Here is a 12,102-nt window from a genome sequence, read left to right as displayed (position 1 = left end):
TAAAAAAAAAATTTCCATTACCTTGTCCATTCTTGCATTAAGTTGTCATTTACCGAACTTCTTTTTTCTTCTATCTTATTGATGTCGACGTTGTTTGAAGATTCCTGGTCATCGCCGTATTGATTCGCCCTTAGGGACTGGAGATTTTCAACAAGGGTTTTCTTCTTTGTTGAGATGAGGCCCCTTGAGTCTTGGATGTAGTTCATTTTTTTTCCTTTACCACTGGCATAGCTCGTCACTTCTCCTTTTCTCTTCTCTCCTTTTTTTTGTGTTTGAGTGAGGGTTTTCGCTCTGCTCTTAACGGAGTTGTAGGGGTGTAGAAGAGCCATTGATGAGACTTTCCCCCTCATCTGGTCTTGAACAACTAGATCTTCGTTTGTGTAGGATGAGGTTCTCCTCCTGTTCCCGACATAATCAATTTCAGCTCATGTTAGGACGAAATCTTTCTCCTGTTTCTAACAGGGCTACGGGAGCACATAAGGGCCGTTGCAAGGGCCTCTCCCCCATCCGATCTCTAAATAACTGGGCCTTCGACTTTGCTCATGTTAAGACGAGGTTCTCCTCCTATTCCTAACATGACTGTGGGGGCACATAAGGGCCGTTGCAAGAGCCTCTCCTCCCATCCAGTCTCTAAATAATCGGACCTTCGACTTTACTCATGTTAGGACGAGGTTCTCCTCCTGTTTCTAACATGGCTGTGGGGGTGCATAAGGGCCATTGCAAGGGCCTCTCCCTCCATCCGATCTCTAAATAATCGGATCTTCGACTTTGCTCATGTTAGGACGAGGCTCTCCTCCTGTTCCAAATTGGGGGAGAGGCCCTTGCAACAGTCCTTATGCGCCCCCACAGCCATATTAGGAACAGGAGGAGAACCTCGTCCTAACATGAGCAAAGTCGAAGGTCTGGTTATTTAGAGATCGGATGGAGGGAGAGGCCCTTGCAACGGCCCTTATGCGTTCCCACAGTCATGTTAGGAATAGGAGGAGAACCTCATCCTAACATGAGCAAAGTCGAAGGCCTGATTATTTAGAGATCGGATGGGAGGAGAGACCCTTGCAACGGCCCTTATGCACCCCCACAGCCATGTTAGGAACAGGAGAAGAACCTCATCCTAATATGAGCAAAGTCGAAGGTCCGATTATTTAGAGACTGGATGGGAGGAGAGGCCCTTGCAACGGTCCTTATATGCCCCCACAGCCATGTTAGGAACAGGAGGAGAATCTCGTCCTAACATGAGCAAAGTCGAAGGCCTGGTTATTTAGAGACCGGATGGGGGGAGAGGCCCTTGCAACGGCCCTTATACGCTCCCACAGCCATGTTAGGAACAGGAGGAGAACCTCGTCCTAACATGGGCAAAGTCGAAGGCCTGGTTATTTAGAGATCGGATCGAGGGAGAGGCCCTTGCAACGGCCCTTATGTGCCCCACAGCCATGATAGGAACAGGAGGAGAACCTCATCCTAACATGAGCAAAGTCGAAGGCCCGATTATTTAGAGACCGGATGGGGGGAGAGGCCCTTGCAACGGCCCTTATGTGCCTCCACAGCCATGTTAGGAATAGGAGGAGAACCTCGTCCTAACATGAGCAAAGTCGAAGACCTGATTATTTAGAGACCGGATGGGAGGAGAGGCCCTTGCAACAACCCTTATGCGCCCCACAGCCATGTTAGGAACAGGAGGAGAACCTCATCCTAACATGAGCAAAGTCGAAGACTCGATTATTTAGAGACCGGATGGGAGGAGAGGCCCTTGCAATGACCCTCATGTTCCCCCGTAGCCCTGTTAGGAATAGGAGGAAGACCTCGTCCTAACATGAGCTGAAATTGATTGTGTCAGAAACAGGAGGAGAACCTCATCCTACACAAAGGAAGATCTGATCGTTCAAGACCGGATGAGGGAGAAAGTCTCCTCAACGGCTCCTCTACACCCCTACAACCCCGTTAAGAGCAGAGGAAAAACCCTCACTCGAACACAAAAAAAAAGGAGGGAAGAGAAAAAGGGGAAGCGACGAGCTACGCCAATGATAAAGAAAAAAAATGAAGTACATCCAAGACTCAAGGAACCTCATCTCAATGAGGAAGAAAACTCTTGTCGAAAATCTCCAGTCCCTAAGGGCGAATCAATACAACAATGATCAGAATCTTCAGACAATGTTGACATCGAATAAGATAGAAGATAAAAGAAGTTCGATAAACGATAACTTAATGCAAGAATGGACAAGGTAATAGAAAATTTTCTTTTTATTTCATTAGTAAAGTGTGCATTACAAAACTTTTGAAGGCCAAAAAAGAAAAATGACAAGAAAAGAAAAGAATACATGGAAAAACAGAAGGTAAAGAAGCTCTAAGAAAGCTCGGCTTCTTCAGACTTTGAACTCTCGGTTCCAGCCATCATCGAGGATTACTTTAAGTACTTAACTTCTTCTTCCAATCCCCCTTCTGCTTCCCCTTCCGTGGGATCGGAAAGTACTTGCAATCGAAGATGTACCACAAGCGTGGGCTCTGGGCAATCAAGGAGAAGCACGGCCGGATCTGTCTCTTCTACCCTCGCCTTCTTCGCCGACCCAGAAGTTGCAGCGCCTTTCCTCTTGTGGGCCTTGAGAATCTTGGCTAACATCCGAGCTGCTTCCGCATCCATATCTGTAATGAAAGAAGATCGGCACAGCTTAGAAATAGAGCCATGAAAAAATGGAAAGTTTTGGAACTAACCTAGGCTGGTATGAAGGATGCAGAAATGCAGAGATGGGGATGACTCAAAGAACGCCTAAGGCTGAGAAGGATGCTGGGGAAGGATGGAACTCTCAAGAAGGAGAGACCAAAGAAACTCCCAAGCAAAGTGAGACCCCTGAAGAAGGGAGGCGGGTTTAAATAGGCGATGGAGTCCGACGCAATAATGACCGTAGATTTCTTCCGATCGATCTATAACCGCCGCGTGGCCCACTCATCATGGCAGGCAGCTAAAGGCGGCTGACAACTGACAGAATCATTATTGTGCCGTGCCTAGAGCAACACTCCAGTGGGAATTTTGAAAAAATCTTTTTGGATCTCCTCAATTTGAAAAGGCTCCAGCGCCAGTGTGCCAAACACCAAAATATCTGGAAACAACCGAGTACTAAAATCGAAGGAGGCAACTTCGGCTGTGAAAATTTTTCTGTACTTCCTTCATTCAAAACTTGAACTCGAAAGTAGGGGACTGGTGTTGGGTATTGTTGGGTATAAAATAACCCCAGCCGAAGTTCGTAAAAGGCCGACCCTTCCAGGGCTCATCTGGCTTCCGACCTTATGTGGCATCTTTCTGAACTCCCCCAACCATCCGAGCTTCCATAATACCGTCCGGACTTCTCCGATAATGAGCTCCTCCATTCATCTATCGGACAGCTCCAAATGCTTTTTGAGCTTCACTATCAGCCAATTTTCTACAGTGATCAACTATTCTCCGAACCTCTTCCAGACTTCTTCCTGCCATGAGCAACTTTACTCCAAACTTCTTCCGTACTTCGTCAATGTTTGAGCTTCTCCAGTGGTAGGACTTCTATAGTGACCAGACTCCATCCAAGTTTCTACGGTGGTCGATCGCCTTCTGAATTTCACCTGAGCTCCTACAAGTGCCGGATCCCAGTCAAACTTCTACAGTGAATGGATCACAGACGAACTTCTACAATGGACAGGCTCCACCATCAAGACTCCTCCAACGTTCGACCTTCCCCAGTGTCCTCGAGACTCCTCCAGCGGACGAACCTCCATAGCGCCATCCGAACTCCACTGTCGGTCAACCCTCTGTCGGATTCCTCATGAAACTGGGCTTCTCCAACAGAAAGTCTCCATCCGAGCTTCTACAGCAGATGACTTCCACCTGCAGCATCAGCACCTAAGGCTCCCGACAATAATGGAGTCGTCAGCAACCTCAGAAACATCCGAGCTTCTCTTAGATTGCAGAGACAGAGAGCCATTCTGCTCCATCAAACGTCCCAACCGAGCTTCAGCCATCAAGTCCGAACTCTCTGGCAAGTCACGACAATGGCCACTACCCCACTCTACTCTCTGTAACAGATTCCACGTGACCCCACCACTCTCTGGCAAGTCGTGACAATGGACACCACTCCATTCTCTATAACAAACTCCACATGGTTCTGAACGGCCCACTGACGTCACTACTCTCCGTAACAAACTTCGCGTGGCCCCGAACGGCCCACTAACAGGCAGTTACAGACGTCGCTATCAATCAGTTACGCTCTCCATCTATAAAAAGAGATCCCCAGATATGTTCTTCTCTAAGCTCTAAACTCTATCTCGAAACTCTGCTAAAATCCTATTCAAGTGCTCCATTTTTGTTGAGGCAGAGTACTGACTTGAGCATCGGAGGGTCTTGCCGGAGCACCCCCAACTCCGGTTTAGACTTTCTTTGCTGGTCCTGACGGCGGACGTGATCCCCTCGACTCCAGCTTCTCCGGCGTCAGCGGAATTCTGCATCAACACAATCTAAGAGAATTTTATAGGTACGTTAAAACCAAAAGAATCAAGTTTTGGGATGTCACATTTTTCTTTATGTCAAGATCTTGTGAAGCAAGTATGACAAATGACTTGAAAGGTTAAGAATAATATGAGGATTATGTATTTTCAGTGTTCACAACTCAGGTGTGGTAATCACAAGGACAAAATCATTTTGAGGGGGGGAGAATGTAATAATCTGGTCCAAAACTTTTTTTTCCTCTTGCACGACCTTTAAAGCAAAAAAAAAAAAGAAGGAATGAACTTAACGAAAGAGGACTCCCGGTATAATCTGTCTTCCCTCTTTGAATCAAAATAGGATTGGGATTCTAGAAGCCCTAGATCCCAACTATAAAATCCCCTTCTCCTCCCTTGGATCTCCACCTTGAATGCCTTGAAAAATCATTGTGAATCGTCGGGATTTCTTGGGATTTTTTCCATGGGTTGCCACTAGGGAAGAGATTGCTGGAGATCTCCTATGGCTCCGCCGGACCACGGTAACTCCTTCCCCTTTCCTCCTTTTCTTTCTTTTTCCTTATCATCCTCTTGCATCAATTCTCGGATTGGAGCCGACGGTCACAAGATTTACCTTTGAATAGGGCAGCCCCGATTTTGTTCTTGGTTTCCCCTATCGCTGCCGACAATAGCCACCATTAGGGGCCGTCAACAAGGCCGTGGCTTCGTCACAGTTGGGATGGTGGCTGGCCTCAGCCTTCCGTGGTCATGCATGGGAGAGAGACAACAGGGAGCAAACCTCCTATTTGAAGAGAAGAAGAGAAGAAGAGAAGAGAGGGCTTTTCTCTCTCTTCTTTGGTTTATTTTAATAAAATAATTCTTTTTATTAGTTGGCCAATTAATTATTTTTCTTTAGATGGATTATGAAAAATTCTAGAAGGAAGATTTTGAGACTGGGTTAGACCCTAGTGAATTCCAATAGAGAATTTTAGGTAATTAATTTGATTTATTTTATAATATTAATTTAAATATATAGGAGAATAATTTCTTGGACAAGAGGGCATCGAGCAAAATTCTTGAGACCTAGACTATAAACCTAGTAAGTTTCTCTCTATTTTCTCTCTTTAAAAATTCTCTCTAAATTAATTTTCTCTTTAGAATCTTATGGATCAGTGGAGAGCCCAGATACCTACGTAACCCAGATCGATTGCTTGACTTTAGGAGAAGTCCTAGACTTATGATATTTAGGTATTTTTTGTAATTTCTCCGTATATGATTTTTATATTTGACCTTGATTATATAAAGATGTGACCACCTATACAAGATGTCAAGTGGAACACCTTGATTTCGAGTTCGTAGTTGAGGAGTTTATTAATTTTTGTATTTGGACCGATCGTCAATAAAGATAAGGATTTCTGTACATGATCACCACTATATATGCTACTTTTATCGTTGGATTTGTATCGCTGTTTTGTATCATTGGATTCATGTTGATGGTTTTGTGATGTTTAACACATTATTAGTTCTAGTATGATTTTTCAACATGAATACGCTGTGTTAACTGTGTATCATTGATTGATAGTATGATTGTATGGAAATGACATGATTATCTTGATCCACCATAACATGAAATCAATATGATGAAATCAACATATAAAAGTTGGATGAAGAAGATATGGTTTGGATTAGCCTCATCATGTGGACAGCCGGTCAGGAGCTTATGCCTGAGATAGTCCATCCGGAGCTTATGTCTGAAATAGTCTCTAGGAGCTTATGCCTAGATCAGCTCGTCAAGAGCTCATACCTGGGATAACTTGCCAAGAGCTTATGTCTGGGACAGTCCCCACGGAGTTTTATACGTGGGACAGCCCGTCAGGAGCTCATCCTAGGACAATTTGCCAGGAGTTTATGTCTAAGATAGCCTTTATGACTTAAGCGAAATATTTGGATTTGATGGAGATTGAGGCATGATCTTGATTAATCCAGAGCCGGAAAGAAAAAAGTTAAAGATTATGTGATTATGAAAAGAGAAACAGAGGCCAAGACATGAAATTAATACTGAATAAAAGACAACATATGATGATGCATCTCTTTGACAAGACAGATAATTTATTGATATTTGCATTATTCTGAATATTGAACATTAGATTTTATATTTTATTACTTATTATTATTTTTAAATTATATTATTATATTGATATAATACGTGGGATTCTTATTGGGCTATAAAGCTCATCCCCTTCTTTTCTTTTCTCCTTCTCAGAGTTGCAGAATACTCAAGATTGATTTTGGTTTGGATTCGCGGATGAGCGGATAAATAAATAAAGCATCATTGATATCGATCGGATGATCGAAGGAATTGAATTTGTAATCATGCAAATGTCATCAATTATTATACAAATTAGATCATTATTATTTATAGATATTGAAGTGTTGTAATAAATTATAAGGTCTTGCATATTCTTTAGGATTTTGCCCTAAGAAGTGTGCGGCCATCGCATGCCCGATCTGAGTGCTGGGTTCGAGGCATGACACACACATAATTTAACATCAAACATTAACAATTCGATGAGACGTACCTCCCTAATAATGTTTATCGTGTCCTCAACTTGTCTCCTACGAGCCATCACTAGATCCTCCTCTTCCCGGAATCATACCATTTTTTACGTATCAAATGTTGAAAAGCTGACAGAATACAAGCATTAAGAAATTCTGATAGTGCTCCTACCTTCAAAAGGGCATTCAGATCATCATCTGAGTGCAGATCGTTGGCATCGACCTCAGGCACATTCTTCCACTTCGTGCGGGAAGCAGCTCTCCTCACCCTATCCTCCAAAGGTGAAGCAGAGTATGCATCTGCCTTTCCTTTCTTCCAAGATGGTTTGTTCTGCTCATATGCCTCCTCAGAGTAATCATAATCCTCTACAGCTGTGGAAACCTTAGTCTGCTCCCTGAAATAACTAGCATATGAAGAAGCAAAAGTCCGCTCTTCTCTACCACTGAGGGCATGGTCTGCATTGTAAGACAGAGAGGTTTCTTTCTCAATTTGTCTGGACCAAACAAATCTGTGGACTTCACTAGCAATCTCAACATTCTTACCCTCAGGACTGGAGAAAGCAGATAGAGCAGAAGACAAGGGTGCAGCAGTTGAATCTCTTAAATTGGTTACTGATGAAAGATCCTTCTTGTTGCTCCCCTTTGAGAGACTTTTGACCCCGAATAAAAGTAAACAAAAGGTTGAAAAAACATATAAGAAATGCAATACGTGCAAACAGAGGAGACAGATTATAATATCACCTATCAGCATATCTCAATGTATTCAGAGTGTGTTCACATGAACCAGAATTTGGAGAAATGCATGAAATCATAACCGTGCGGGAGTCTCCAATGAATGAATCCCTCAGTACTTCAGTCAATTTACTCCCTCTAAAAGGAATATGGGTTTGGTCATTATCAAGAGCTCTTATGCACTGTTTCAAGGCAAGCAAACTTTTGTTGATCTCAGCACCTTCTATTCTGCATTGTAAATTAAATTTTCAGTTTTAAGACAGCTGAAAATACATTCTTTGCTTTTTAAATAACAACAAAACTAAAATATGCTGCCATGTCAAACTGAAAAATAAAAAAAGCTACCTTGTCTGCTTATCATTATCAGTAGTATCTGCACCACGCTCACTGCCAGCAAGGTCGATGAAGGATAGCTTGCCAATTACTCGAGCAGGTTTTGATTCGCTACCATCCACTGACTTTTTGATAGCAAGCTGAAGTATGGCATGAGATCGAGAGGATTCCTCATTCGCACCAGTTGTGCCTGTACTCCTAGTTGCATTTCCTTTCTCAATAAGCTCCTTGATGGTGTCAACATGTGACACTCTAAACTCTTGCAAACCAACAATGCAGACTTGCTGTTTACCATCCTCTCTCATGCAAAGCTTCCTAAGAGAAGTCAAGTTTGGAATTTATCATTTAAGAGAATCTGGAATAATAGGGGAAAGGAAAGGAAGACTCCTAAAGAACAAAAAAGATTCCGACAAACCTCCTATCGTTTAGCAGATCAAAAAGCTTGCCTCCATAAATCTCAAAGAAACTGACAAACAATTGAAAGCCTTGATTCCGATATGTATGGTGCATTAGTCTCAGAATATCTTGAGATGCCTTGAGAGGTAATGGTTGCATGGTATATGTCTTTCCACTGCCTAAAAACCAGGAGGAGGATAAGTGAAATCAACCCAGATGTACCAAAATGCACTCTTAAGTAGAATATTCAAATCAAAATTTCAGTGAAAACAATAAAAGATAAAATGAATGCAATTTATACATAAACTACATTAAAGTCAGCTTACCTAACAACTTAAAAAAAACATACTAGAATAAGTGAAACAAAATGAGCAATGTAAATGCAAAACAGAAAATCATATCTATTCAATGCGAAAGACCATATAGAGCATGGTTATATGACTGTTAACAGAATAGCGCAAAATACAAAAATTAAGATTTTTGATCAGAATAGTTGAGGTTATTCTGCTGAACAAAGTGTCCTTTCAAGCCTTGCTTAATGTGGAACTTCGGAAACATTAACAGAAAGCATTTATTTCCGAAAAAGTATATGCACAAGTCATCTAGAAGTGCTGAAGGAATCAAAATAATTTCCTCCATGCAGAAGCCTTACAAAATAGGGATGGTCAAAATAGTGTTGCCTGCTGCAATGCAATACAAGGCATGGTGTAACCGCATAAAAGAAGTAGACACTGAGCCATCACAAGAAAGGGGATGCAGCATTAGTGCATCCACAACTGCAAAAGGGGGAAGAAAGGGGTGACTTCAAAGCCCAAGTCTTTTCTAACCATCTCTAAACAAATCTTCCTTTCGTATACATAAGAAAATACTCATTTCAACTTTGAACTGTCATCAAGACTGGCAGACCAAGCCAACAAAGACCACATGCACCCGTAAGCCTGTGGGTCGCATATGGGTCCAAAGATAGACCCATGTTACTTCTTGGGCACAGGTCCATGTCTACTAAAAGTTTACAAAATCCAGACTCGAGACAACCAGATCATAAATTACATTGGGATATGGGTTTGATTCTTTGTGAACATAATTCTAAACCAGACCTCACAGTTTACCCAACATATAATGTGAAGTTTTCTAATATATCCCTCATGTTTCTTGCAGAACATGTCCATGGTACTTCAAAGCTATGTCATTGGTGAATAGTTTTGAGAGGATGAAGATAATTGAGCTTTCCAAATAGCGTACTCACTTGAGACCCAAATACAAACTCAACCCCATCCTTTGATGTGTAAGATTAGGGCTAAAACTTAGGCTTGAACCCCCAACAGGTCCAGGACTCCAGATCCTAGTCTAAGTTAGGAGGTACCAGGACCCAACAGACCTGATTGCACCCCTATTTAAAATGTATTTGAAGGGAAAATCAACAAATTTTGATTTTCTTTAGGTAGTTCGCAAGCCAAATATGAGTTTGGATTTTTCACTTAAATTTGAGATTTTATCCTTTTTATTGCCATTATCTTGCTCTCGTAGCTTACTACTAAATAGATTGCTTACTCAATATCTGTGTTGATTTAGAATTTGAAGGAGCAAAAGCTGGAGCGAACAGAAATTAATCTAATTTAATTTAACAAGGAAATTGGACTTTTTGATCATTAAAAAATTCAACAAATTCAAATTGACAGGAATAGATATCCTTGAAGACATTGTAATATAAACAAATATTGTACGTAAGGACAAAAATCCTCAAGAGCATGCATGTTTTTCATTATAAGTGGATGGCCAGAACTGCACTCACTACAGGAAAAATGGCCATTAACGACGCTATTAATGGTCATTAACGACGCTTTAAAGCGTCGCTATTCGGCTTTACGACGCTTCGAAAAGCGTCGGCAAAGCGTCGACTATGCAAGAGTGGGGACGAATATCGCCGACGCTTTGTAAAAGCGTCGTTATTTTTTAACGACGCTTTAAAGCGTCGTAAATATTTACATTAACGACGCTTTAAAGCGTCGTTAAATTTGTCTTAACGACGCTTTAAAGCGTCGTTAATGTAAATATTTACGACGCTTTAAAGCGTCGTTAAAGACAAATTTAACGACGCTTATAAGCGTCGTTAATGTAAAAATTTACAACGCTTTAAAGCGTCGCAAAAGACAAATTTAACGACGCTTATAAGCGTCGTTAAAGGTTTTAAGAGGAAAAAAAAAATACAAATATTATTTAAAAAAAATAATACAATACATTCCTGTACGAAATCATATCACACCTGTACAATACAATAAACATGTACAATCACCACATTCACATTCACACCTGTACAATCACCATCATTCACATCACCTGTACAATACAATAAACATGTACAATCACCACATTCACATTCACACCTGTACAATCACCATCATTCACATCAAAAGCAAGCTGAAATAGAAAATTTAATCAAACCAAAAGACAATATTTTATATAAATAAAAATAAAGTACTAATCGTCCATTACAATCAAGAGTAATATAAATAAATATAAAAATACAACAAAAATAAAATAACATCAATCTGCAGGCGGATGGTCGTCGTTGTCTCCACGTGACGTGCCGCTATCTCGACGGGTGCCTGATATGCCAGGAGCCTACAAAAAATATATCAAAAGCATGATTTGCATATCTATAAATAAAATATATAAATCATTAAATTAATACAAAAATATATATTTAATATTATGTGTTTACCTGAGATGAACCATACATCTCTAATAAAGATGTAAGGCGATCAATCTGTCCCCTCATGGCCTGCATCTCGGCACGGCTCTGTCGCATCTCCTCCATCTCAGCGGCACGACTCTGTCTAATCTCCTGTATCTCCGCCTCGAGTCTGCGAACGCGTGAATCCTGAGCATCTGTTGCAGCATGCTGCGTATATCTACTAACCTCAGATAACTGAGTGGGGGTGACTCCTACTCCATAACCCCTCACTCGGCCGTAGCGCTCTGGTCCCATCAACTCTGTGAATACCTTGGCCTCGATACGGCTCTGCTGCGTAGATGCTGCAGACTCGTCGTCACGCTCCGCAATGAGAGATGTAGCCCTCTCCTGTATTTTTTTTTGAAAACAAGAGTTATACATTAATAGCTAACAAAATTAAATTTAAATCATTGCAAAAAATATAATATTAACAATGCCGTACATATAAATCTCTCGACTCATCTCGAACAAAAGTACCATCCTGATGAGTATGAGTCATCCGGTAAAACTCCACTTGTCCGGGTTCCCTCCCATGCTCATCCTCCTACACAAATAATTTCAATTTTAAGCAAACAGTTATGATAATTTAAAAAAATATATGAGTATCATGATACAGACATGGTCCACGATACATAATGATATTAGTTATATAAATATTTGAACATAAAAATTAAAAGTTAATTATGAAAGTTTAAGGAACATACAAACTCCTGTCGGAGTCGTGCATAACTCTTCGACCCCGATGTATGAGGAACAGACTGAGCTGCTCGTGCAGCTCTACCAATAGCAGAATAAGTCTGTAAAATAAAGTAAAGAACTTGTTATATATACAATATATAATAAAAATTAATATTTTTATAAAATATTTAAGAAAAAAAGATAATAAACAGATAATATACCTGTGCCCTCTC

The 12,102-nt window shown here is 41.0% G+C and overlaps 2 protein-coding genes across 2 annotated transcripts in view; both read right to left on the bottom strand.

Moving 5' to 3' along the window:
- LOC105048268 (kinesin-like protein KIN-13B) overlaps positions 1 to 12,102 on the bottom strand; it is a 177,306-nt gene that overhangs the window by 17,334 nt on the left and 147,870 nt on the right. Inside the window, exons 8-12 of the mRNA XM_073250485.1 lie at positions 8,477 to 8,632; positions 8,074 to 8,376; positions 7,739 to 7,956; positions 7,540 to 7,656; positions 7,169 to 7,452 (exon numbers count right to left, since the gene is read on the bottom strand). Coding sequence (XP_073106586.1) covers positions 7,169 to 7,452; positions 7,540 to 7,656; positions 7,739 to 7,956; positions 8,074 to 8,376; positions 8,477 to 8,632 — 1,078 coding nt within the window. The remainder of the gene's footprint in view (positions 1 to 7,168; positions 7,453 to 7,539; positions 7,657 to 7,738; positions 7,957 to 8,073; positions 8,377 to 8,476; positions 8,633 to 12,102) is intronic.
- LOC140854523 (uncharacterized) lies at positions 10,871 to 11,454 on the bottom strand. The gene is made up of 2 exons (XM_073250476.1): positions 11,180 to 11,454; positions 10,871 to 11,079 (listed from the first exon to the last, which is right to left on the bottom strand). The coding sequence occupies exons 1-2, from the start codon at positions 11,444 to 11,446 to the stop codon at positions 11,002 to 11,004; spliced, it is 345 nt and encodes a 114-aa protein (XP_073106577.1). The 5' UTR covers positions 11,447 to 11,454; the 3' UTR covers positions 10,871 to 11,001.

Source organism: Elaeis guineensis, unplaced genomic scaffold, assembly GCF_000442705.2.
Source record: "Elaeis guineensis isolate ETL-2024a unplaced genomic scaffold, EG11 Super_Scaffold_1000033, whole genome shotgun sequence".
Taxonomy (NCBI): domain Eukaryota; kingdom Viridiplantae; phylum Streptophyta; class Magnoliopsida; order Arecales; family Arecaceae; genus Elaeis; species Elaeis guineensis.
The sequence above is the reverse complement of the archived record's forward strand: the minus strand, read 5'-3'. Positions and strand labels throughout refer to the sequence as shown.

What these genes read in the sequence shown, in the direction of transcription:
- LOC140854523 (XM_073250476.1), bottom strand. Translation starts at nt 11,446, where the DNA reads ATGGGACCAGAGCGCTACGGCCGAGTGAGGGGTTATGGAGTAGGAGTC. An exon ending in AGATGTATGGTTCATCTCAG is followed by an intron (nt 11,080 to 11,179) that starts GTAAACACATAA and finishes TATTTTTTGTAG; the next exon opens with GCTCCTGGCATATCAGGCAC.